Genomic DNA, 25,405 nt, shown 5'->3' with positions numbered 1-25,405 from the left:
GCTTTCTTAAGTGCTCTGTGGCTCATTTAAAAATGACCATAAACTAGCTTGCAGAGTCCCATTTCTTGGAATAGCTGGTAAAAAGAATTTTTGGAGCAAAATGGAAAAATGTCAGATATGTGGAATATGACAGCTGAGAGATGTCAATTTAAATGGCGAACAACAAAAATGGCCTTGTCAGGTTTGCAGTTTATGATTGCCAAAATTGTTTTCCAGGTAGTATGCAGAAAAAAAAGTAGTTGGTGTTTTTAATCTTTTGTTTTCAATTTGACTTCAGTTTACTGGTAAAAATTTCCAGACTGATGCTTGAGCCTTGTATGTATGCACAGACAGGTCACAACACAACCAAACTGCACATGTGCACACTTTCTGAAGGAAGCAGGGAGAGGCAGCTGTGATGGTCTCAGTCCTTTTACTGCCCATTAAGTAAGGCTGCCAGTTCATGCTGACCATGCTGATTTCTGGTGTGGGATGCTCTTGGGTTGCTGTGCTTGCTGGTTTTGTTTGTGGTGGAGAAGCATCTTAGACCCCTTTGCTACAGCCTCTGTTCAGCTGAGCTGTACATGCATGTGCTGAAAGCAGCATTGATACCACATAGGTAATTGGCCAGCACGCTGATGAGAAATGAGCTGAAAATGCATTTAAAACTGGTTTGATGAGGAGATAATCCTTATCTCGTCACCCTTCCAGTTCTGCCCACTTGCCAGGCTCTGGTGAATTCTCTCTAAGTGCCTACAGGATCATGCAGCACACAGAGATTTCTTGGCATTAGTCTGTCCATTTTCTTTCACTGAGGGCTTAAAGTTGCTTTGTGTAGACTGAAGGAGGCAGATAGGTAGCTGTTGTGAAAAAGAGACATTACCATTTGGTACATCACAGGAAATCCAGGAGGATTTTCTAAAATGAGAGGGAATTTCTTGCAGGAGGTACCCAACCAGTTTTTATGAGGAGTCAGGGTTTAATTATCTTTGAATTGAGACCATGATGATGATCTGGACTCTGTATTGTCTGTGGGTACCAAGTTGAAAGTGCCTTTCAAATGCTTTTTAGCTTGTGTATCTGTCTCGTGCATATGTTTGATTTGAGTGTGAGTGGAGTTCTGAGATCCTGTTTTTTCCAGAAGCTAACATACAACATAGAGAATATTTATGTGATAAAGACCCACTGTCTGTGCTACAGCAGATGGTTGGCTTGTTCACAGCCTTAAAACCAAAATTCGTGCTGACACCAGTTGTGTAGGATTCTCATTTAGTCTGAATTCCATGGGTGCTTCTACTACAGGTGTTGCAGTTTAGCATGCACTGTTGCTTGAGGGTATTGGTACCAACAGGGCAGGCGAGAGGTATACTATTGGTTGATGGCAGTGATTGTACAATGCACATACAGTTGCTTGGTTTTGTCCCTTAAAATCTCTGTCTAAAAGTTTTTTACGCTGGATTTGGTATATGCTGTTCCTCATGGATCTATCTCCCTTTGGCAACATCCAGTGAATGTCTAGTACGCAATGAAGTGAAACCACACAAGAGAATAAATTGCAAAAACGTTCTTAAATGAAGTGTCTTCAGCCTAGAATAGAGTAGTACCAACACACCCTTAGCTTAGAAATTTTTAGAGTAGCTGTGCAACTACTCTTTGAAATTTTTATTCTGAAAACTGGAATAGCAGTCAACAGTGTATTCAGAAAGTAAGAAGCTTTGTTGAAGTATTATGGGCAGATAACAAGTTTGCATCTCACTGATCTGCTTGTAGAAGAACAGGTGTAAAAGCTTCTTTTGGAAAGGCAGAAAATACTGGATGGCTCTGTGGAAATGATCCTAGTGGAAAGTCCTGGGCACTTGTCTGTCATTTGCCCTTCACAGCACTCTGCAATGTAAAGGAGCCCTGGGGCCGGTAATGCTTAACTGCGCTGTATGTTTCAGGATCTTGCTACCTGCCACAGCTCAAGAAGAAAATAATCAGAGATCAGCCACTGCCAGAGTTTAAAAAAAAAAAAGCTTTTAAAGCTATGGATGTTGCTGAAAACCATAATGGTTTTTTCTTTGAAAACAGGGATGTCCTTCCATTCACACTGAAGTTGCCTCATGCAATTGCTGCAGCAAAGACAGAAGCTGAACTTGAAGAGATTGCTCAGCTTGGACTGAGTAAGTAGTTCTCTATAGATGTCCTTCCCTGTAGCACTCCTGTAACCTTGAAGAAATAGGCTGTATCAGTAAATAGTTCATACTGGTTTGTGATGATACAAATTTCATTTAGAAAAGCAGTTTCTCTTACTTGCCAGACCTTGTTCTGGCCAAGGAGTGGTGCTCTTCCTTCTTTCGCTGCCTTCTGTGATATTTTTGTTAGTGCTGTTTCCTTCTTCCTTCTTCTCTCCCCTCTCTGGGCAGCCCTTTAGCAAAGCAAATCTCACAGTCCCCGCACAGAGGTTGATGTTGCTTCTGCTCCAAGACCTAACATTGTCTGTGTGCTCATATAGCAGGCACTGGCTTTATAATTTATTGTGAGGAGAGTGTAGGAGCTGAGGTTCCCTGTTAATAAAACTTCTGTTCAGATTGACATGCAGACTTAAAATGGTGAATTTTGAGATCAGTGCCTCAATGAAGTGGCATATTTAGAAAATGAGGAGTGTGTAAATAGGATCTGCAGAATGTATCCATGGGCATGGGCTAGGCGAAATTCTTAAGATACCGAAAGACAGTGCAAGGACATGTCCAAAAGACAAGGCAAGGACATGTTCTTGCATCGCTCGGCTGCTGCAGCTAAACACAGGCTCATTGTAAAGCATACCTTGAGCTCGGAGGAGATGGATGCAAAGCCTGGTGGGATTTGAAACTTGGGCACCACCCAGATGAATCATTGAGCAACTCCACACTGAGCAAAGTGCTGAGTGGCCTCATTTCCCTTTTCCAGGAAGGGAAGGTTGACTGTCAGCAGTCTTTGTTGCAGTAGATTTTTTAAATCATCTTTGATTTTGAAAAGGATCCTCTCTAAATCAGTGTTAGCATGAGGATCTCTTGAACTGTTTGGTGGGACTTTGCAGTAAAGTCATACACGGGGATGTATTGCAGTGCTTTGCATTTTGGTATGCTGCAGTAGCTAGCAATGCAATTAAAGGCTTTGTTTTAGAGAGGAGATAAATTACTTCTGCACTGCTTGTCTGCAAGTTTAGGTAATCAGGTGAAAGTATGGATTATCATGGGAGTAGAGGCAAATATGGTACTATTGAGGTCAGTGTTGAGATGGCAAAAAGAAAGTAACAAGTCTGATTGGGATACGGTGTAATGAAGACCATCTCCCAGTGGCCCAGGGGAGCCTTAAAGTAACACGAGGTGAGTCTCTCCAGAGGGGATGATAATGATAATGTTGATCAAGCCCTCCAGGCTAACCGCACTTTGTCACCAGTACCCCAGAGCACTGTGGCCTGCTTGCTGCAGAATTAGTCTTGCTCTTAAACAGTCTCTGCATTGTGCGTGTTTTTTCTTTAGCTACTGCATTTGAAAGCTGAGGAGGAGATTGATGGATCAGTGTCTGTGTGATTGCTGTATTTGGGATCAATTATCTCATACACACCAGATTAAGATCACAGTTTCTATAAGCTACAACCAGGCAACAAAGCTGAGATTTTAATGGAGTTTTAGGTGTCCACGTGCAGAAAGAGCGCACCAGAAAGTCAGCTGTTCGATGCTGTGGACTCAAGAGAGGCCTAAAAACTCCCAACAGCCCTTCCTTTAAAGTGTGAGGATTTTTTGAGGAACACATAGGCACAAAATCCCGTGGTGCGTGAGCACAGGGTTTTATTCCCTTTCAGAGCTCTCTTGTGCAGTAGGCTCAGAGGGAGAGCTGCACAACACAGGTCAACAGCACGTAGCCCATCAAACCCCGCATCAGGAGGACCTTAAGGTAAAGATTTCAAGGCTGTTGCCAACCTGTACGGTTTCATGTGCTGAACATAAGACTCCCTCTCAGTCTCCCTTGTGTTTCACCTGCAGCAGTGCTTATATCACATGTGTTTGCAGCAGCCACGTGCCAAGCACAGGCACTGAGAGATCTGCAGGCAGGATGTGAAGTCATGAAGCTGGCAACACCAGCAACACAGCATGACTATGTAGAGAAACATGCCTGTGCCTGTCTATATACATGGCCTGTCACCATGGGCTATTTCCTGTCCTCTGCCCCACAGGCAGGACACGGTGGCCTGGGCATGGACCTGTTGTGGATGCTTCACATTCATGCAGTTGGGCCGAGGTGTCATTGCTCAGTTGCCTCCAGTGAGGCATCTTGACACTCTGTGGGAAAAGGGACCATGTCATGATTGGCAAATTTTAACTAAATCTCCCTCCTCTGGTATTCTGCCCTTATTTCAGCATGATTGCTGCCTTCAAGGACACATCTGGTTTCAGTCTTCATACCTTCAGGAACCGATGCTCTTTAGCAGTGACTCGGTTGCACAAACATGCTGCCACTTTGCTGGGATAAGTGCAGAGGCTGCAGCTGCAGCTTGCTGGGGTAGCATAGGTTTTCCATGCTGCTGGTGTGGGACTGCACACTCAGTCTCTTTATGTGTTGCTGCATGTCTGTATCCTCAGGCAAAACGTCCCCATGGCAAAGGCAGGGGAGCAGGCCAGTGCCCTTATCAGACACTTGAATACTTGGTCTGCACAGCTGAAGGTGATGTGTGCATGCACCACAGCAAACTGTGATCTGTCTTTTCATGTATAGTTTCATGCGTTCACTAGGAAAAGAAACCGAACCAAGATACTTGTAGAGTTTCCATAAGTGGCCTTTAGCTGGTGTAAATACTCTCAACTATTGTCTTTAATGAAGTGAGCTTATTAATACCAGCTGAGAATCTTGCCTTATTGCTCCTGAGTGAGATGCTAGTGAGCAGTTTGTGTTCATTTCGGTCTCAAGCCAGTAAAAAGTATTATGTTACAGTCTCTGTTCCTTTCTTTGATTTTCGGTTAAATTTTAAGCTTAGTGGGCTGATTGGAAGCTATGCATTGGTCGTGGTATTTATAAATGGGTAAGAGCAGCCCCAGGAATGTAGCATGCAGTTATGTCAGGGGGTGCTTTAAGAGGTTCACTTGGATTTTTTTTGCCCCTTTGAATTAATAAAATCTTGCCTAAATTTCTTGATACTTTAAACTGATGTTGTTGAGCAGAATGTTCTGAAAGCCATCTGCCTGCTGTTTTGCATTCTTACGTTAATGCAATGATGATTTTCAGACTTTTGGAGCTCCCTGGCTAACAGCAACCCCCCGGATCCTTCACCTCCCTGTAGGCCTGTGCCTTTGGACAGTGCTTGCAAAGACTCACGCCAGCTCTGCCTTATAAATGGAGTGCATTCTATACGAACCAGAACGCCTTCAGAGCTGGAGTGCAGCCAGACCAACGGAGCGCTGTGTTTCATTAATCCCCTCTTCTTGAAAGTGCACAGCCAGGATGTTAGTGGAAGTCTGAAAAGGCAGAGCCCGAGAACTCAAGACGTGAATGGCACAGCGAGGCCTCGCTCCCCCCCGCCCCGGCCGCCACCTCCTGCTATTAATAGCACCCTCACGAGCCCACAGCTTTCCAGGACTATAAAGCAGGCGAGCATGCCAGAAACAGTCAACCATAAGGAGAGAGGCTTGGATTTGCTGCAGAACAAGCCCACCCCAATTCCGCCTCCTCGGCTGAAGAAGCAGGCTGTGTGCTCCGAGGCGGACGGTGCCTCCCGGAGCACGGCGGCGATCCGGCCTGGCTCCGCACGCGTGCCCGAGGCAGCTGCTGTTCCAGGTGAAACCCTGCCCGAGCCAGCTCCAGCAGCTTCCAAAAAGACGCCGGCTGCCATCTCTGAGTCACACGTCCCGTGGAATGGAGGCCGGCAGAGACTGAGCGACATGAGCATTTCCACCTCCTCGTCGGACTCGCTGGACTTTGATCGGAGCATGCCGCTCTTTGGCTATGAGGGGGACACCAACAGCAGCCTGGAGGACTTTGAGGGGGAAAGTGACCAAGAGAGCATGGCACCCCCTTTGAAGCCCAAGAAGAAAAGAAGCAGTTCATTTGTTCTCCCCAAGATTGTGAAATCTCAGCTACGGAAAGTCAGCGGAGTTTTCAGTTCCTTCATGACCCCCGAGAAGAGGATGATTAAGAAAATTGCAGAGATGTCCCGGGACAAACGCACCTATTTTGGATGCTTAGTACAGGACTATGTCAGCTTTCTCCAAGAAAACAAGGAGTGCCATGTTTCGAGCACTGATATGCTGCAAACAATTCGTCAGTTCATGACCCAAGTCAAGAACTATTTGTCCCAAAGCTCCGAACTTGATCCCCCAATCGAATCACTGATTCCTGAAGACCAAATAGGTAAGAAACACCGTCCTGTGTTTTGGGGGGAGGGTGAAAATGTGTGATCTGTCTTTATAGTGATAGTCTTTGTCTGGTTCAGAAAGGTGGGGCTAACTTTGCTAGTAGAGCTTGAGCCACCGAGTATTTGAGTCTTAAACCAACATCCCCCTCCCCCTGTCCCCACCCCATCCCCACCCCAAATTACCCTATCAGCTTCAAATGATTACACTACGAAGTTGTTCATAAGAAGTTATCCTTAAAATAAGTGCAATGTGGACTTTTTACCCGTGATTATTACTTTTTTAGCTGCTGTACTGTTAACAACAGAGAATCCTTTATTTGCTGGCACACATATATTTTTCCCTGAATTGGGCTGACATAGTTCTCAGTGTTTGGTCTAAAACTGCCAAATCTAACCGTATGGATTGTCGCTGTAGAACTAGAATTTATTCAGAACCAGTGACATTTAAGAGCAGAGAGACATTTTATGACAACTTAGTTTTGAAATAAATCGGATTCTTCCAGACATTCTTAAGTCACTTCTAGCAAAGCTGTACTATCCCGGCACTTGAAACTAAATAAAAGGATACGTAAGAGCTTTAGAAAACAAACGTGTGCGAGAGAGAGAGAGAGAGAGAGAAGGGGCTGCTGATCCCCAGTTTTCTGTACTACTCCTTTATATGTGTTTGTGAGTGGTTGTGGATGAGCTATATGTTAGAATATATGTTTTAACAGCAGAGAGAGACTTGTGTATCCACAAAAGTGAAATTGCTGTTGCTGCATAAATCTCGCTGCCTCTCTTGCAGAGTCTGAGCAGTATTTGTAAAAGAGCCTGTAAGCCACATTTAAGAGGTAAACACGCCTCAGGGCAGAATACTTTTCTTGTGAGCTCACTTCAGTCCTAATTTGCTTGTTTTTCTCCATATCCCAGTGTCCCAACAGTTGGCTCAGTGCAAAATTGGCAGATACTTCTTTCTCTGGGACTAGAGGGTAATTTTATATTGACATTCTGCCTGTCCTCAACCAAGAGGAAGTATTCTCACATAACCTCAACTTCATTTTCACAAAGTCAAGCAAAAGTCACAAGGATGCTAAAGCAAATACAGAAATGTGAAGAGTGTCCTCGATATTGAGACTCAGAGACATGTAATACTCTCACTATAATAACAAAGACTGTTAGGTGGGTGTTACATGGAAGAAAAAGCACCAAATTAAGCGGGGGATGCAGGCGCATTTTTGCCTGAGTTTCTGCAGAGTGCTGGATATTTGACAAAGCAATACAGATGCAGTTTGGTTGTAATTTTGTGAAAGCTTGGTTTGTTGTGTACTTTTCATTTCACAAGGGTGTGGTTTGATCGGACTGTGGGTCTCCCAAGACTGGAAAAAATGTTGTCTCCTATTAAATGTTTCAGGCTTTGGAGTAGCATAAGCTATAAAATACAACAACTAAAACTGCCCTGGTTTTCTTCAGGGACAGAAAGTCTGATTTTTATCATGTGGCTAAACACGATTAATTTATAAAGTGAGCTGGTTTAAACAAAGGAAGAACTTGCTTTTGAGTCACCTACTGCCTTTGGCTTGCGCCAGCAAACAACTGCAGTGGATCAGGAGCATCAGATGTTGCTGATCTAAGCAGATAACTATGTGACAGCAAAATTTAGTCATCCCTATAGAGACCTTTTTATGAAGTAGAGCCCTGCCTGTTGTCCACAGTTTTGCTTGACTGTTTCCGTATGGAATTGCAGCCCAAATTTTAACTCTGTGAGTAGTCGTTTATCCTGTCTTGTCAGTTCACACTTAGGTGGTGCAGTTTTTTTCTCTAATGTGTCAGCCTGGTGCTGGATGTGTGCTTCTGGGATAATACTCCTCCGTTCTGAGTCACTCAGGCTTCACTTTAACCCTCTTTTGTCTCCTGAACTTCAGTAGGTGCTGGAGCAGCACCCCCAAGTTTAGTGAAGCCCTCGGTGTTTGGAACTTCTTCCCATGTCTCTGTAATGACCTTTGTGATCGTGTAGCTTTTCTTCCGGAACTGCACCGTGGACCCTTGCAAGTAAAAGACTTCTGCAGCAGATCTTTTAAGTTTCCCAGACAGGGGTCCCATCAAATTGTTAAACTTCTGCAAAATCACTGGCAAAATATGCTTCAGGGTTTCTAATTAGTTCTGACAGATGCCTCCTAATCTTAGCACTGTAGGCTGTTAACCCTCCCTGAAGCAGTGGGACTCCAGGCGTTGGGACAGAATCAAGAGTAAGGCACGTGGCTCTTTATTGTTTTATGGATGAATGCAATTTATTTTTTTAAAAGACATCCGCACCTCAATTTGTATCCACAGAATAAGGACCTCAACTGGTCAGAGCAGAGGAGACCCTGATAGTCCACAGCTGCTTAATCAGCAAATGTTTGGGAGTTTTTGTTTGTCTTTTTATCTTTTCCTGGCTTTGAACAGAAAGGAGTCAAGTCGAATGTTGTCACTTCGCCAAGTGGGATCTAACATCTGAACAACTTCAGTCTCAGTGCCCGAATCTGGCCCTGAACCAAGAAATGACTGGTTTAAACCATTTGTCAGTAAGGTACTGACCGATCATGTGGGAACGTACCTGAACAATAGTGTCTGTTACTTGTTCTGGTATTTCTGATATGCAAGGGATATTCGAATGCTGGATGTTAAAAGAAGCTTGGAGAGAATGTGTTGGCGCCTTACTGGCAGTCCATGCCTTGTTGCAGGGCCTTGGGTCTGTACAGAGGAGTTGCAGGCAGACAGAGCTGGAAATACTAATTAACTGAAGGCCAGGACTGACCCACATGGTACCTCTTTTCCAAAGTCCGTCTTGTTTGACAGTCAAGCATGGATAATTGGGTTCTCAGTGCTGTATTTTATGTACCTGTTCATGCACCCTGCTTATGGTTATAAGACAGTATTTCCCTTGTTTGTTTATATGGAAGGTGCACAGAATTAAGCCTGTGGGTCTTAAAGAGGTTAAGCGGCAGCCCACCCAGATCCCCTCTTCTTTACTAATCCAATTATCCTCCTAAAGGAATTAGAATGGTATGTCACTATTTCTGCTTGAAAAACCCATGCCAGCTGGTTTTTGCACTGTGTTACTTTTTAGGTGCTTGTACATTTGTTCTGGTGTCCTGTCCTTCATTGTAGCATCTTTTCAAGTTGAGTTTACGCTGACAAACATGTCCCTCAGTGCACCTCCTTTCACCACAAGAGTGGCGGGATAGGGCAAGTAGGAAGCAGTGGTAAAAGCACTGAGCAGGGGCAGAGGACCAGGTTCTTTTTCTGGCCACCCCTTGGATTTACTTTGTGACTTATTCCCTGCTTCTTTTCTTTACTGCTACTTTAGGAGAAGACAAGTGTTTACCACACAGCTATGGCATGAGTTTTAAGTAACCCACAGATGTTTAAAGCAGAACACACCTAGCACAGGTAGTTGTGTGATTCTTTGGTGTGCTTTATGTAGGTCAAATGAGGAGAGGCTTACCTTTCATCCCTAGGTGCTAAGTCTGCCACCACTGCCCGTACGTCAACCACCTCGGTCCTACCTCTGTCTTCAGGGTTGTGCTGATCATCAAGGAATGTGGGTTGTGTGAGGTCTTACTTTCAAGTGTTGCTCCTGTGGAGGAGATTCCCATGTCTGCACCGTGGACGAGTCATGTGACAGTGTAGACACCCACCAAGAAATGGATGCTTGGCCATCCTGACATGAGCTATCTTCAAGTAGATCCGTGTTGGTCGTGCCAGTCAACAAACTTTACAAGGTATTAGGAAAATGCAGAACAAAGCAAATGCAGTGTTAGCCAGGTGTCATGCATGTACATGCTGTGGTATTCCGGAGCAACTTTCTGCTTTCAGCTCCCAGGCAGTGTGACTTGTGCAGGACTGTGCCTTTTTGTGGTGGTTCTCAGGCTCACTCAGTCTCCTACTGACCCCTGATTTTCCTGATGAATGGTTTGGCCATGGTAAGTAGGGCTTCTGTATAAATCCAGGGACTGGAATCTGACAGTGGGGCATCATCTCAGTGGGGCAACAATAGTTGGTAGGTAGCAGGGAAACTGAGAGCCTGGAAAAGGTGAGAGTGTGCCTGCAGTTTGAGGAAGTGCGGGTTGTAAGGAGGCTGTGTAAGGACACTGGCCATGACTAATATGTTGTCCTGTCTAGATGCAGACTTGTGTGGTTGGCAGCAAAACAAAAATAGCATGTCAGCACAGGATACAGATGTGTTTCCACGAGTCACAACGAAACTAGCTGGCTGGCCTTTACAATTCATTTATCAAAGCACTTCCAGTTCCCATTTTGAGGCTACAGGCTAATTATAAGCATCATTTCAGGAACAATACACAGTGTTCAGCTCAAATTGTATTCAGTTAAAAAAAAAAATTATCTCCAGAGTATCTGTTTTGGTTTTGGAGTGGTAAGCATCCTGGGAGGGTATTTGAAAACATGCATCTGAAGTAAACAGAATTTTTGTTGCTGATTTGGGTCTTAGAAATATGCAGAGATGTTAAGGTAAAGAATCAGACCTCAATTCACAACTTAGATGCTGATTTGCCTGGGAAACACTTGTATACTTTTCTGTGGCCCTTAGAAGTCAAACAGTGAAAAACCGCTGCCGGCTGAGAGTTGGTTGGTAATTGGGGTCGTATCCAGAAACACTTTTATTGAAAGTGGCCACAAGCAGCAGTTGCTGAAGAAAGGGCCACTAGTTGGATGGTCTCACCCCAAACATGCTTGTAGGTGCCGTGACACTGAATATTGTTCTAAGACTTCGATCACAAGAAGTGCTGTCCTTCCAGGCTTTAATAATAATATAAAATCTTTATAAGCTTTGTATTTATTAGGACACATATGGGTATTACTGTTGACCATTAACAAAACAGTCCAGCCCTCATCAATCTTGCTGCTGTTAGCCTCACCAGCTTGTTAGATTCTGCCACTTTTTCATTTGAGGGCAGAACTCAGTGGTTCTTATGTCTGTGCCAAGAATTCATAAGGGAGAAAAAAAGGTTGTGTGTTGTTTTGGGGGGTTCTTTGTGTGTGGTTTGGTGGATTTTTGTTTCTCGTGGCTTTTTGTTTGTTTTGTTGTGCCTGTGTGGAGCTTTGAGCACAGCCACATGAGTTATGTGATCCCTTCCTCTGTGCTGCTTCAAAATGATTTCAGGTTTCCATGGAAATTGTGGAACGTGATCGAGCAAATTTCAAAGCAATTTCCAGGCACTGCTTCTGGAGCCTGTGACAAATTGCAAACGTGAGAGAAACCTCCTTGCCATCTTGCACAGCTGTAAAAACCTGCGTGGTTCATCTGTGGAAGCGGCACTACCTTTCAAAGGGTTGAGGGCAGAAGCCCTGAGCCTTCCACTTCCCACCTACAGACAACGAGCCTGGCCCCAGCCAAGGACTGGGGCTCTGGGGAGGAATTTTCTCTCCCAGCAGCATCCAGTTCCTTTAGCTTCTGGGGAGGCGCTGCTTCTGCTTCCTATTCCTGTAGAGAATCAGTCACATACAGAAACATACTGAGTTTTCCGAGGCTCCTGTGAGCAAACGTGGTGATGACCCCTCTTTATTGAGGTGAAGGATGGCTCATGCTCAGTATTCATGTGCAGAACTTCCAGTGGAAGCCTGTGGGAGTTCAGCTTTCACGGGGATAGAGCTCTCGCACTTTGTACGACATTTAGCAGCGCCAGCTGCTTTAATAAACAAGACCAAGTGGTTGGAATGCACACTGCAGAGGTGTTCCTCTTACAGGCGAAGCAGTCGGTGTTTTTCCTATTTTAAAAAACCAGGTTGTAGAAGTAAAGTAAGCTGAATTGTCAAAAAAAAAAAAAAAATAGTCATCAGTAAAGATGACAAGGAACGATTTGTACTCTCTAGAAATTTAGCTGGCCAGCGCACCTGTGGGTGAGACCTGTGCGTTTTTCTTGGTGGAAAATTGTTTCTGCAATTGTTTCTGCCCCGGGAGCCCTGAGGATTGCTTTGATGGCAGGGAGAGGCAGTTTCTGTCCCTGTGCAGGAGGGTGATGCTTCTATTTACCTGGCCGGTTTGGTGGCGATTGTGTGGCTCTGCCAAGTACAATAGATAAGGATCAGGCCTTTGACCACCCGCTAATGTGTAATTGATGGCTCTGGTCTGGTGGGAGGCTGGATCCAGGCCCGGCCGCTGTGTGAGAGGCCACCAAGAACATGTCTCAGACTGCTCATGCCTTTACTGGTGCCTTCACTGACAAGCGCAGAAAAAATGCTACATATGAAGTCAAGGCACCATATGTGGAGTGTGTGAAGGGTGTGTTTATGTGGGAAAGAGAGGTACGGAGACCCAAAAGGCAAAAGGGCTGGACACAAGGATAGGATAAATGAAAGCACAAAAAGCAAGAAAACAGAATAGCGCTTGTTTGGAGAGTGTGTGGGTGTGGGTGTAAATCCCAAGCCTTAGAAATAGTGTGTGATTTAAAAAAGAGAAGGGAGAGTAGGGGGAAAAGAAAGAGGCTATAGTCTACGAAAAACACAGAAGTACAGGCAAAGAGCCTGGGACAGGCATGAGGTTTAATGAAACATTAATGAGTCACCGCTACTAGCAGGAATGTGCACTGCTAATTTGTGTGAACGTGTGATCTGGCAGTGGCACAGCCTCTCCTCTGTGTGCTCCCAGTCCTTGTGCTCCTCTGCCTGCTCTAGGCTCTGGTCCTGCCCCACTCTCCTGCGGGGATGGCAGAGGAACATTCCCCACCATGCTCCCCACCATGGTACAAATAATCGATGTAATCTAATAACTAATGTAAGCTGTGTTGCCATAAGGATGCTGGGAAAGGAAATCAACTTTTGAAGTAAAGGTTTGCTGAGAAAATGTTTAGCAAAGAGCTTTCTCTGTTGACACAGTCCATACTTTGAAAATGGAGAATGATGGTTAAAGAAAAACTGGAGTAGAACAAGAATTAAAAATAAGCCCTGAAGTTAGCGGTTACTGTGCCATGTGCACACTATTGCCAAAGAACTTCAAACTTGATGACAAAGCTGTATATAAGCTTGTGTGATGAAATCTGATGCTGGAAAAACACAGCTTGGTTTTCATTTATAGTTTAAAGCCTGTAATCTGTCGAGTTTCATAAAGATCCTGACAAAGTTGAGCCAAGTTTCAGGAAGTCTTCGTTGAGTTATAGTTTCCAATGGAAACTATACAAGAAGGATAGGCTTTAATGCCAAAGCAGACAAAAATTATGATTTTCACTGTGTTTTACGTTAAGTTTGGGAGTTAAAGTCTAAACTCAAAGTAAAATAAAACTTGCAGACTTCCGACCAACAAAAGAAAAACTTAAATAGACCCGTGGCTTTTTTTTTTTTTTTTTTAAACTATCCCTAGTCTGTCTGTGTGGGTGTGGTTTTATTTATTTACCACATTGCCATAAATGACAATGGAATACAGATTCTACTCTGCCTCTTGTTTTTCTGTTAACACAAACATCTGGAAACTCAGCTTGTGTAATAAATGGGCCGTAGAAAGTAGGTTTTGCTCTGCAGGCTCTCTTTAGGGAATGGTTATATTAATGCTGGCTCTGCTTTAGAGGGGGAAGTCAGCTGGATTTGTGTTTTCCTGTTGCAGATGTTGTGCTGGAGAAGGCCATGCATAAGTGCATTCTGAAGCCGTTGAAGGGTCACATTGAAGCGATGTTGAAAGAGTTTCATACCACGGATGGTTCCTGGAAACAACTGAAGGAAAACCTGCAGCTGGTGCGGCAGAGGAATCCTCAGGAACTGGGCGTGTTTGTTCCCACACCAGACTTTGTGGACGTTGAAAAGATTAAAGTCAAGTTCATGACTATGCAGAAGATGTATTCACCTGAAAAGAAAGTCATGCTGCTGCTGAGAGTTTGCAAATTGATTTACACTGTTATGGAGAATAACTCAGGTACGGTGCTTCCTGCAGTTCAGGCTCACTGGTATTTCATACCTGGTGTTGTCTTTTAGAGCAATCAGACCATCTCATTCTGCAGCTGAAGCTCTCGTAGCCTCTCCTTGTCCTTTTGAGAGGAATTCTTCCTCTCTCCTTCTTTCCCGCTGTCTCTGATCTATCTGGCCGCACATCTTAAAAACTCGTTGTCATGGGTGGAGTGGGAGCTTCAGACAAAGTGAATTAGAGAAGCCCTCCCATGGAGTCACGAGATGCAAGAAGGACCCTCTTGCTCTCTAAACTCCTTCTCAGAGAGGCGGCTGGGTGCAGCTGGAGTCAGTCTTAGCCCAGACTTTGTCAATGGTTTAAAGCCAAAGAATTACAGAGGTATGATTGAACCTTTGTACAACTTTGTCCTACAGGATTAAGGATGGCAAACCAGATGTAGTTAAATTAAAAATAAATTATTTATTATGCTAAATGATCAGACAAAAAAGATCTTAATCTGAATAATTTACTACACAGCATAGAAGTAAAAACTACTAGTATAGTCTAGTGTAGTATAACGCACTGTATCAAAGCAATTATAATAAAGCAATTATATTAAAGCTAGCAAAAAACCCCAAAGCAATTGCTGAGTAGAGACTGCTGTTACTTCCAGAGACCAGCGACCAGGGGGGGCAAATCTCTTTTGCTCAGCCTCCAGGAGTGGCCGTGAGGGGTGTTCACACCCAAGGGAGGAGTCTTCACACACACTCCAGGAAAGGATATGTTAGAAGATCCTGCCGTTCGAAAGTGGGACTGGACTTGCGGAGTATGAAGTGATTGATTGTCAGTCAGATGTCTCCATGCCAGCTGTGTCAGCCTAACGCTTTCAGATAAGGATACTTTACCCTATCTGCCACATCTTTGCCTCAGCTTAGGATCAGTCAGGATGTTTAACTTCGGGGTTGATGAATCAGACTGGGTTTAGCATAATTCCACACCAAAAGCAGTGTGACGCCACTTCATAGTTCACCACTGATAGCGTTGAAAAACGGGGCATTGTTTTCCAGGCAGAGCATCCTACAGATGTGAAGCAGCTGAAAAAGAGCAGCTTTCCTTAATTCTGTAGGCTTTTGAAATTGCCTGGCAGAAAGGCTGTCCTGTGAGCCTTGAATTTAACACTGATTCTAAATGAGTATTTTTCTGCAAATTGTAATAGAGGCAACACCCTATATTTAGCTATAGTAATTCAATAGCGTGTATGCAATATGACAACTACAAGAGTTCCTTCTTAATGGGTGGAGGAAAGCAGCCTCTAATCCAATATTTTTGGCTTGCTGTGCCACTGAAGATTCTCGTTTGGACACTTTTTGTCATGCTTTTGGAACAGAAATGACATCTGTTTCTGCACTGTAGCAAGAATCCAAAAGTGCCTTTGAAATCTGAATACTGAAATGGCACTACAGACCAGTCAAGACCTGCTGAGCAGTCAGTGGTCCAAAATGCTGTTCTGGATGGTGTGAATTTATAGGTGAAACTCTGACATTCTCTCTTGCACTGCTGTGGAACTCAGCAAGCTAGGGTGTAGCAGAGCTGTGGCAGTGGGAGATTTTTTTCCCCCTAAGAGTGTATAAGCTGCTGCAGGTGCTTGGCAGTTGTCTTTCTAAGGAAGCATTGCATGTGCAGCTGGGTCTGGTGCAGATCAAGACACCTACTTTCTTTGGAGATCTGAGATGAATGGTGAAAGCTCGTGGCTTTTAAAGCCCCCCAGGTACTTTTACAAGATTTAGGACTGAGCTCCTACCCAGCTTACCTATTGCATTTCAAAATTCTGCATTTTAAAAATGGATATAGGAATCTTGGCCTGAAGTTCTGTAAACTCCTCTCACAATACTGTGTTATTGCATTGAGTAAGGTGTTTCCAACATGCAGAAGGAAAATACTGAGAGGCTGCTGCTGGTTAAGTGCTGCACTGGGAGACCTGGGCTAAGATGCTGCAAATGCTCATTGGGCTGTCTTGTTTTGTCATGTAAAGTTTGTTTAACATGTCATTGAGCCAGCAGCTGTTTGAGTATCTGCTTTGCCACATACTCCCAGCCAGGTAAGTGTGTTAGCTGGGGTGTGTGCTTCAGCTGGTGTCACTTGAGTTTCACCAGAGTTGCAAGTTGGCTCCTGCTCTGGGCGATTCCGAGTGACCATCACATCAGTTCTGCACTAAACACCATTTAGCCAGACCCAGAGATTTGGCCACATAGTGACTTCTGAACAGAAAATCAAAATGCAGGAAAAGTGCCAGGACCATGGATGGGCCTGGTACAGCACGGTCTTTGTGGGTCACTGTCACTCCAGGCCCTTACAGTCTCTCCTCATCTTTCTTGTAGGCTCCCTTCAGGTGCAGGAGCCATTGCTCACTCGTGTTTTTGACTATTCTGTCAAGGAAATGAGTTGAATTTCCTTGTCAAATCTAATAGGCTTTTATACTTGGGCTTCTCTGCTGTGGGATTCATACTCAGAGACTGGTGTTGGTGTCTGGATGCTTCCAGAAGGTGGATGTTATCCCTGGATGTATAAAGAAAATGCCTATCCATCATCTCTCAGGCAATGAGAGCGGTGCAGGTGTCTGGCATGGCAGCCTTTCCACCAGTTCACCGGTTGAGCTGGTGCCAAGGTGAGCCCACTCTCTAAATTTCCCTTGCATGCCTCAAGGCGTGCATCGTAAGATTCGTGCTTGTTGGAAGGACAGGATTGAGCCGGTCTCCCGAGCAGTGAGTGTCAGGCGACGTTCTCTTTGCTGCACGTTGGTGACTCCAGGAGGTTCTGGAGTAACACAGACATGCAGGCTCGAGAAGGCACAAAAGAGTGCTTTCCTTTCAAACACGGGAACTGGTGAAAAAGTGTGGTTTGTCTCTCACTGCCTGCATTCCCTTCAACCCAGGGAGGCTGTATGGAGCTGATGACTTCCTGCCTGTGTTGACATATGTGCTAGCCCAGTGTGATATGTTGGAGCTGGATACTGAAATCGAATACATGATGGAGTTGCTGGATCCATCCTTGCTGCATGGAGAAGGTAATCAATTTTTTTACTTGTTTGTGTGATTCCAGAGTACAAATCTCACACTCAGTTGTTGCTTTATTGCCACTAACAGCAGTTGCTTTGATGCTGATGAACACTGGCAGATTGTGTTTTACTTTGTTTAAGCAGCCATGTTTATTTCATCCACCTCTGAAGCTTGGGAAGAAAACAAAACACTGTTAGATAATTGTTTAGAATAAAGCTGGTGTTCCAAGAGTAGAGGAATAAACACGTGGGAGTAAAGGAGAGACAGGAGTCATTTAAGGAATCGGCTTTCCTCAGCATGAGTGGACCCAGCCGTAGGCACCGCCGTATCATATGGAGCACATGCAACCACTGAATGCGTCTCAGTGGCTGAGAATACACCCTCCAGCGTTTTGCAGGCTGTTTTCATGAGCTGTTTTCATTTTGTGTGTAAATATTTTGGCCATAGAATAAAGGGACTTTCTGTATATCCGTGTGTGTGTCTGGGTGCCTCTCTGGATGTATTTATACATCTCAAAGAAAACGGTCTGTACCTGTGACTGAGACCACTCTGAGACGTTCTTCCCTTGCTGTCCTTCACAGGAGGCTATTATTTGACAAGTGCTTATGGAGCACTTTCACTGATCAAGAACTTCCAGGAAGAACAAGCCGCCCAACTGCTCAGCTCAGAGGCCCGAGATACTCTCCGGCAGTGGCACAAGAGGAGGACAACGAACAGGACAATACCTTCAGTTGATGATTTTCAGGTAGAGCTCAGGGCTGAAATAGAAAATGGGGTGATTGTGTTGTTGGAAATTGCCATTTGAGAGGTATGATTTGTAGCAAACTCCCTTGGGGCCACAGGTGGAGTGAATCAGTGCTGAGATTAGGGCTGGCAAATTTGCCTCTGTTTTGAAGTCTTCGCACTTTTTATCAAACAGTTTCATTATGCCAGTCTGAAGAAAACACTAAATAATAGAGCTTTCTTTCCTTTCCCTTTTCAATCCTGTAGAGTGAGGAAAAACTGAATTGTATCTTAGATTCAGCTTTTTTGTGCACTTACTGTTCAAAAGATCAAATCCAGATTTCCAGGGGCATAAATCAGCACAACTCCCCAGTAGCCAGTGGTGACATAAAGCAGGTGGCAGGGAGGAGAGATGGGAGAAATGTTCCCCAACAGTTTTGAAGTTTAAGCAGGCAGCAGAGTTCTGTAATATGGATGTCTTCATGTTTGTTTGTGTTTTGTTTTGTCCCCTGCATTTTGTTCTGCTCTTCCAGAGCAGGGCAGTGCCTTCAACTGGAGAATAACAACAGTCATTATTACTTCATCTTCTAAAACCAGGCCTGCGTCTCGTTCATCTGCTTTGGACTGACTGTTCAGATGCAGCCATTTGTGGGCTGAAAGAAGGAGGATGTTGGAATTGAGAAGAAAGGATTTACTCCTTGGTGTTCAGTCCTCTACAGTTAGGAAGAGGAGAAGCGATTACGAGCAATTCCAGTGCCTGGCCAGTGCCCAAAGCCCGTCCATCTCCCTGGGATCCATGTTCTGTTCTGCTGACCTGTAGTTAGGTGTCATATTCAAGCAACTGGAGTCTTTGTTCTTTCTGGCAAAACCCTGCACTTTGCATAGGAGCATCCAGCACCTTGTATTTCTGCTGGGTGACAAAATGACAGAAGAGTCACAGAATCACAGAATGAACTAGGTTGGAAAAGACCTTTGAGATCATCAAGTCCAACCTTTGACCTAACACCTCCTTATCAACCAGACCATGGCACCGAGTGCCACGTCCAAGCTTTTTTTAAACACATCCAGGAACAGTGACTCCGCCCCCTCCCTGGGCAGACGATTCCAGTGCCCAGTCCCTCTCTCAGTGAAGAATTTTTTCCTGATGTCTAACCTAAACTTCCCCTGGCACAGCTTAAGACCGTGTCCTCTCATTCTGTCAGTGGTTGCCCGAGAGAAGAGACCGACCCCCACCCCCCAACTCCCCGGCTACAACCTCCTTTCAGGGATTTGTAGAGTGATAAGGTCTCCCCTGAGCCTCAATTTCTCCAGGCTGAACAACCCCGGGTCGCTCAGCCATTCTTCAGAGGGCTTCTGTTCCAGGCCCTTCACCAGCCTTGTTGGCCTCCTCTGGACACATCTGAGCATCTCAACATCCTTCCTAAATTGAGAGGCCCAGAACTGGACACAGCACTCGAGGTGCGGCCTCACCAGTGCCGAGTACAGGGGAAGAATGACTTCCCTGGTCCTGCTGGCCACACCATTCCTGATACAGGCCAGGTGCCATTGGCCTTCTTGGCCACCTGGGCACACTGCTGGCAGATTCCTTCTGCAGGATCTTGTATGAAGTTCCATCTTCTCTTTCTCTGCAAATGAACTTGGTCCAGGCTCAATGTTCGGTTGGATACAGGAAGGTGCAGGGGGGCAGGGAAGAAGAGCTGTCACTGAGTGTGTCCCGTGCTTCTCCTGCTGTTGCCTCTTTCAAAAAAACCTCGAATCAGTAGATCCCACCACTCCCAGGATGTGCTTGGCACAAATGCAAGCATTTTGCTGTCTGCTCAGAATGCCAGTTCTCTCTCTTCTCTCTCTGAGTCTTGCGGTCCTGAAATGGAGCACCTTCCCTAGAGCCAGCATGGAACACACCTGTAGCTCCAGTCGTCTTTGTCCCAGGGAAGCAGGGTGTGGTCATGGCATTTCTGTGCTGCAGTCTCACAGCCTTGCCAGCTTTTGGGCCCTGGAGGCTCTTTCCACCTTCCCCACATGGAAGGAAAAGCAAAAACCCCTGTATTTTGATGATGATTAAATACAGCTTTCTGATACTGTGGAAATAGTTTTGATACTTAGACTATGAGTTACGGGCATTTGTAAAAAACTTCAGCCTTTCCTTCCAGCAATCCCATCCATCAAAAAGCATGTGCATTTCAAAACAGGTCTTAAAAATTAAAACTAGTGTGTTCTGCCTTTTCTAGGAATGTTTTTTTCCTACAAGTTCTTCAAACCAGGTAACAAAAATGGATTAGTACTAATCAGTCGGGTTCAGTCCAGATTTTTAAAATCCTGTTGCAGAGCTTCAGTGTTTCAGTCTGCCTGGTATCAAGAAATACTTTATTAGACAAGAGAACTCTTTGGAACTTCAGTCAGTGGAACGTTCTTCTCAGTCATAGCTTCTAACAGCTTGTTTCTGTGAAATGTGAACTTCTACCATTGGGATTTAACATGCTTAGTTTATTCAGCAGATGAACCGTACGTAGGTACCAGCTCAGTCAATAAACAGCTCTTTTTCACTGTAATTTTTCCACCTCCTTGAATCTTACTGCAGTTTAGTATTTTAATTCCAGCTATTTTTTCTTTTAAAACAAGCAAACAAACGAACGGAAAGCAGGCGAAACTGCATTTCCCTGTGGGGCATAGTTAGAATGTATCCGTGTTAACAGAGTTGGGGGTGTGTGTCAGTTTCTACAGGAGAAAAGATCCAGCTTTTGCCTCAAGATCACACGGATTTACTCGAATGATGCACAGTAAATTTTCTTTCTGCAACCCTCTAAAAAAAGTGAAATGCTGTCCTGTGAAGCTGGGTTAGGCCAGGCTTAGACAGCAGGCTGCAGCTCGCGGGCTGGCTGTAATGTACAGGAATCACCAGGGTGTGCTTCACAGCTGGAGCAGAGAGAGGCTTGCTTTTTGTTGCTGACTTTTCAGAGGATGAGGGTTTTTTGAGTTCCTGATGTCTGCTTTCTTGCTCCACAGAACTACCTTCGTGTTGCATTCCAAGAAGTTACCAGTGGCTGTACGGGAAAGACTTTGCTAGTAAGGCCGTATATCACTACCGAAGACGTATGTCAGCTTTGTGCTGAGAAGTTTAAAGTGGCAAATCCAGAAGAATACAGCCTGTTTCTTTTTGTTGATGACACCTGGCAACAACTGACAGAGGATACGTACCCTCAGAAGATCAAGGCGGAGTTGCACAGCCGTCCGCAGCCCCAGGTCTTTCACTTTGTCTACAAGCGCATTAACAGTGACCCATACGGGGCCATCTTCCAGAACAGCAACGACTCAGCTTCTTAAAACCAGCAACTTGTCATTTTAATGTCTGTTCCTTGTTAATTGTTACAAACATCTTCCTTGGCTACCTTCCTTAGGAGCTAAAACATGTCTTAAACCATAAGTGCCTGGTAAAACACGCGCTGACATTTCTAGCAATGCTTACAAAGCTCAGGCACACTGTGCACGTGACCTGCTATGCAGAATATTCCACCAGCATGTCTGAGGAGACAGCCCACGAGGCTGCATTTCTTGTACCACGGGCTCCTTTGCAGCATGTGGCCCCTCAGAGGTCTTTGCTGTAATGTGCCAAAACCGATTTCCTTACACTCGGCGTTTCCACAGACGTCACTCTGATTTGAATCTGTGTGCAAGACGAGCATTTCTGTGAACTGGCCGGGGTGAGCTCAGTTCTGCCAGCAGGAGTTTGACAAGGCTGTCCGATGCAGGGCATCAGTTCACTCAGCATTACCTGGATGATTGCATCCTTTTCTAATTTTTTTTGATTACAGAAAATCATCATGTTTATATATATATATAAAATAGATATTTTATAGCAGTTGCAGGTAAACTGTCAGGGTTGGTTTTGGAAATATTTTTTTAACTATAAAGTATTCTATAATTATGCATGTGATTTTTAACATTTAATATACAAGAATAAATCTCTTGCTGGTTTTAGAGTATTGCCTTAAAAGTCTGTGTGGTTTCTCTTCTTTCCCTCTTCCAGGAGAGTTCTTAGGAAACTTCTGTTATCTGTAAGAAGGTTGTAATATCAGAACTACTGATTTCAGTGCCTTTATCTGAACTTGATGTATTGTTATCTGTATTACTGCTTATGTGCATTGTTTTAGACAGAACCAGCAGGCTGGAAGAGCAAATTGAAGGAAAAAGTTGTAGAGAAGGGGCCGAGAAAGGATGTAGAGAACCTGATTTAGGATTGAAATCCATCAGTCTGCTGCTTCAGGCTCCTGGCAGGAGGTGGTGAAGGAGGTCGGTAAGGAAGTTCCATGTAAGCAGCAGTGTAGGTTTGCAGAGGGGTTTGGCAGCACCTATCCCATGGACTATTTGTGTCAGCAGAGGATTAAAGATGCCAGGAATGTGAAGGAGAGCACTGTTCTGTACAGTTTGTATCCAGCATCCAGGTGTTTCTTGGCCTGCAGAAGGTGCTGCAGCATTTCATGGCACTGCGTCCCTCGGTGGCGAGAGGGAAAAGCGAGTCCTGCGTGTGCCGAGACCGGCCGGTGTTGAACGCACGGGTTCCGTGGGTTTGTCCCAGGCAGACGAGGGCGTGGGGGACCCTCTGCACCCCAGCCAGGGCAGGCAGGGCCGGGGGGGTTCTCCCCGGCCCACTGGGAGCGGTGTGACACGAGGCAGGTGCCTGCAAAGGGGTGTTGTACTCACGGGGATGGGCCCATGGTGTCGGTTTGCTGTGTACCTGAGACCCCTGGCACGGGTCTGTGTCTCACTTTGTAAAGGGTGAGTGTTGCACGGAACCATAGGCTGTGATACTGGGTGTTAATTTGGGATGTTGTGTGCTGTGGGTTTTGGGGGATGCTTTTTGTTTTGAATGGTTCACACAGGAAAGTTGCATGTACGGGTGGCTCTGATCTGCTGGGTTTTGTGCTGCTTGTCCCACTACAAGCTGTGAGCAAAGGAGGGACGTGGCAGCTCTCTCACCAAGCTGGCATCCTTGGCCTGAGCAGTCATGGAAGCAGCTGGCAGGCTTCTTGCCTGCTGAACCACTTCTTGTATCATTAAGGCTGACATCCAGGGCTAAAGAAAATTCATCCCTTTTCATACAACAGCGGAGCTGACAGGAGAGGGAAGCACTGGGGCAGAGTACGGAGAAACTCGGAATTTCAGGTGTGACAACAGAAAGCTCAGGGTGCAAAAAGGGGGGTTTTGTGTGCCCAAATTGCCTCGAGACGGCTTTGCTGTCTGTTCTCTGCAGTTGTGCCTTCTGAACACGAGAGCATTTCACTCGTGGTGCTGTGCCCAGCAGTTCTCACAGTGCCGGGAAACAGATGATGCTGAAAATTGAAGGAATTTGGACACGTAAAAACGAGCTGTTCGTTCTTCTCCGGTGCGAGGGGTTTGATGTTGGTTGGCAGTAAAGTTTCCTGCTTGTCTTCTACTCCTCTTGCTCAAAGTCAGTGTAGGATTTCCAAAGAACCTGCAACAGAGAAACCTCTCATGGTGTTTGTTCTGGGCCCACGGAGACCCCGGGAGGGGAAGAGAAGGGGCGAAGGTGGAATTTCCCTGAGAGAAGGTTCGGAGATCGGGGTGCGTTCACTGGCGCCACGGGCTGGGATTGGGGCTGAGCGGCGCCGAACCCGGCGCGCATCATCCCCTCGGCTTTCCCCTCCTGTTTCAGCAGGGCCTTCATGGCCCTGCCCGGAGACAGATGTTAATTAGTGAGTGCCGGGCCCAGCCGTGACAGCAGCAGCTTCTGTTCGAGCCGCTGCTTTACTGGCAGGTTCGTCAGCCACCCTCTCTAATTAAAGTCCTGGCGTTTGTTCCTGATTTTCTTTCACCCTTCCATCCAACTTTGCACCTCTTTTCTTCTCTCTGTCCAGTGTGTCTTTTGTGTTGCTTTCTTGTCCTGTGTGCTCCCCATGCCATTCCCTTTCACTGCTTCACTCTCTCTTGTTTTTCTTTTAAGAAATAAATACTCAATCTTTATTTAATAAACACCGCAGAGAGGAGAGGGGGGAGAAATGTTCCCCGACAGCTGTGAAGTTGAAGCAGACAGCAGAGTTCCGTGATAGGGATGTCCTGGTGTTCTTTTAAGAAATCCATACTGACCTTTATTTAATAAATTCTGCTCAATCCCTCTCCCTGTTCTGTCTCTCTGTGTCTCCCTCGCCGCCCGCATCTTTCTCTTTCCTTCTTTCTTGCTCTCCTTTTTCCTTTGTGCTGCAGCGTGACTGTATTTCTTTGTCCCTCTCGCTGTCCTTTTGCCTGTCCCTGTCTGCATCGGCGCTCGCTCCCTCTCCCTCACGGTACCCTTCTCTTGGGAGCCCCCTGTCCTGCTGCCCATCCCTCTCTTTCCCCATCCCTCTGCTGCGCCTTGCCCGTCTTCCCCGCACGCCCCCGTGCCGCGCTCATTTCCTCCCTCCATCCTTGTTTCCCTCTCTGTCTCTGTATTATCCCTCTGTCTTTGCTGTGTGTTTACCGCTCCGTCTTTCTCTGTCCTTCTCCATGCCTCACTGCTGTTCCTTTTTCTTCTCGGTGGATCCGTCGTGCTCCCTGTGCCGTTGTTTCTCACGGGATCCTTCTGTCCCGTCCCCTGCCGCTGTTCTTTTTTAATCCCTCTCTGTCGTGCTGCCCATCGCAGGTGGGGGTTTTTTTCAGTTTCATCCTGCAGCCCGCTCTTCCTTTTTCTCCTATGTCCCCTCTGCTCCCGCTCCCTCTTTCTGCCTCTCCTGGTCTCTCCCCCATGCTCCCACCGCAGCGCTCGATGTGTCCGTGAGCGCAGGTTGGGATCCCGGAGCCGCGGCCTCGCGGGGGCAGCAGCGGCGCGGTAGGGAAGGGATGGGACAGCTCCTGCCCCTGCCCCGAGCCCAGGAGCGGAGCGGAGCCTGAGCGGGAGCCGCGGCAGCGTCGTGGGGCGCGCTGCCCCCGTGCCAGCCCGGGACAGCGGAGCTGGGGAGGAGCTCCGAGCCTTCTGGGGGCTGCCCCCCTTGGCTGTGCCTGCCGAGCCCCTTTCTGGGGGATGTTTGCATGGAAATGGCTTTATTAATGTGCCGTGCTGCCGTCCAGGGCAGTTTGTCTCGTTTTGTGCATTCTTTGGGGATGAGGAAAAAAGGCTGGGGGAGGGGGTGGAGACTCGGGGGCTCTGAATGTCACTTGGGGCCCCCCAATGTCGCAGGGAGAGCCAAGATGCAGTGGAGGAGCAGGTGAGTGGGGAATGAGGGGGGCCAGTGCTGGCTGTCCTCCCCCAGAGGGGCCCAAAACTGCCAGAAAATCCACGGGGAGGGATGTGTGTATGACAGTGTGGAATCCCCAAACCTGTCAAGTTCTTCATTTTTACAGCTATAGACAAATGCTACTGATTTAGATGTAAATTCATTTTGATATAAGCCAGCCCTCTCTCTCTACTCTGTCGCATACAGGAATATAAGAAGC

The 25,405-nt window shown here is 46.0% G+C and overlaps 1 protein-coding gene across 11 annotated transcripts in view; it reads left to right on the top strand.

Moving 5' to 3' along the window:
- Window positions 1-21,971, top strand: part of RIN2 (Ras and Rab interactor 2) — a 65,425-nt gene extending 43,454 nt beyond the window's left edge. For 10 of the 11 annotated variants that reach the window (XM_042038882.1, XM_042038883.1, XM_042038887.1 and 7 more), the window contains 6 exons: window positions 2,050-2,141; window positions 5,224-6,345; window positions 13,926-14,231; window positions 17,134-17,265; window positions 17,839-18,002; window positions 20,984-21,971. In XM_042038882.1, coding sequence (XP_041894816.1) covers window positions 2,050-2,141; window positions 5,224-6,345; window positions 13,926-14,231; window positions 17,134-17,265; window positions 17,839-18,002; window positions 20,984-21,301 — 2,134 coding nt within the window. In that variant the 3' untranslated portion in view covers window positions 21,302-21,971. Of the gene's footprint in view, window positions 1-2,049; window positions 2,142-5,223; window positions 6,346-13,925; window positions 14,232-17,133; window positions 17,266-17,838; window positions 18,003-18,513; window positions 18,990-20,983 lie in introns of those variants that run through there. The other variant, XM_042038892.1, reaches the window with a different exon arrangement.
- The last annotated feature ends 3,434 nt before the right edge of the window (window positions 21,972-25,405 follow it).

This window comes from Corvus kubaryi, unplaced genomic scaffold (genome assembly GCF_017639235.1).
Source record: "Corvus kubaryi isolate FWS band 111438036 unplaced genomic scaffold, C.kubaryi_AGA036_p1.0 37393, whole genome shotgun sequence".
Taxonomy (NCBI): Eukaryota; Metazoa; Chordata; class Aves; order Passeriformes; family Corvidae; genus Corvus; species Corvus kubaryi.
This window is presented reverse-complemented; position numbering and strand designations above follow the sequence as displayed.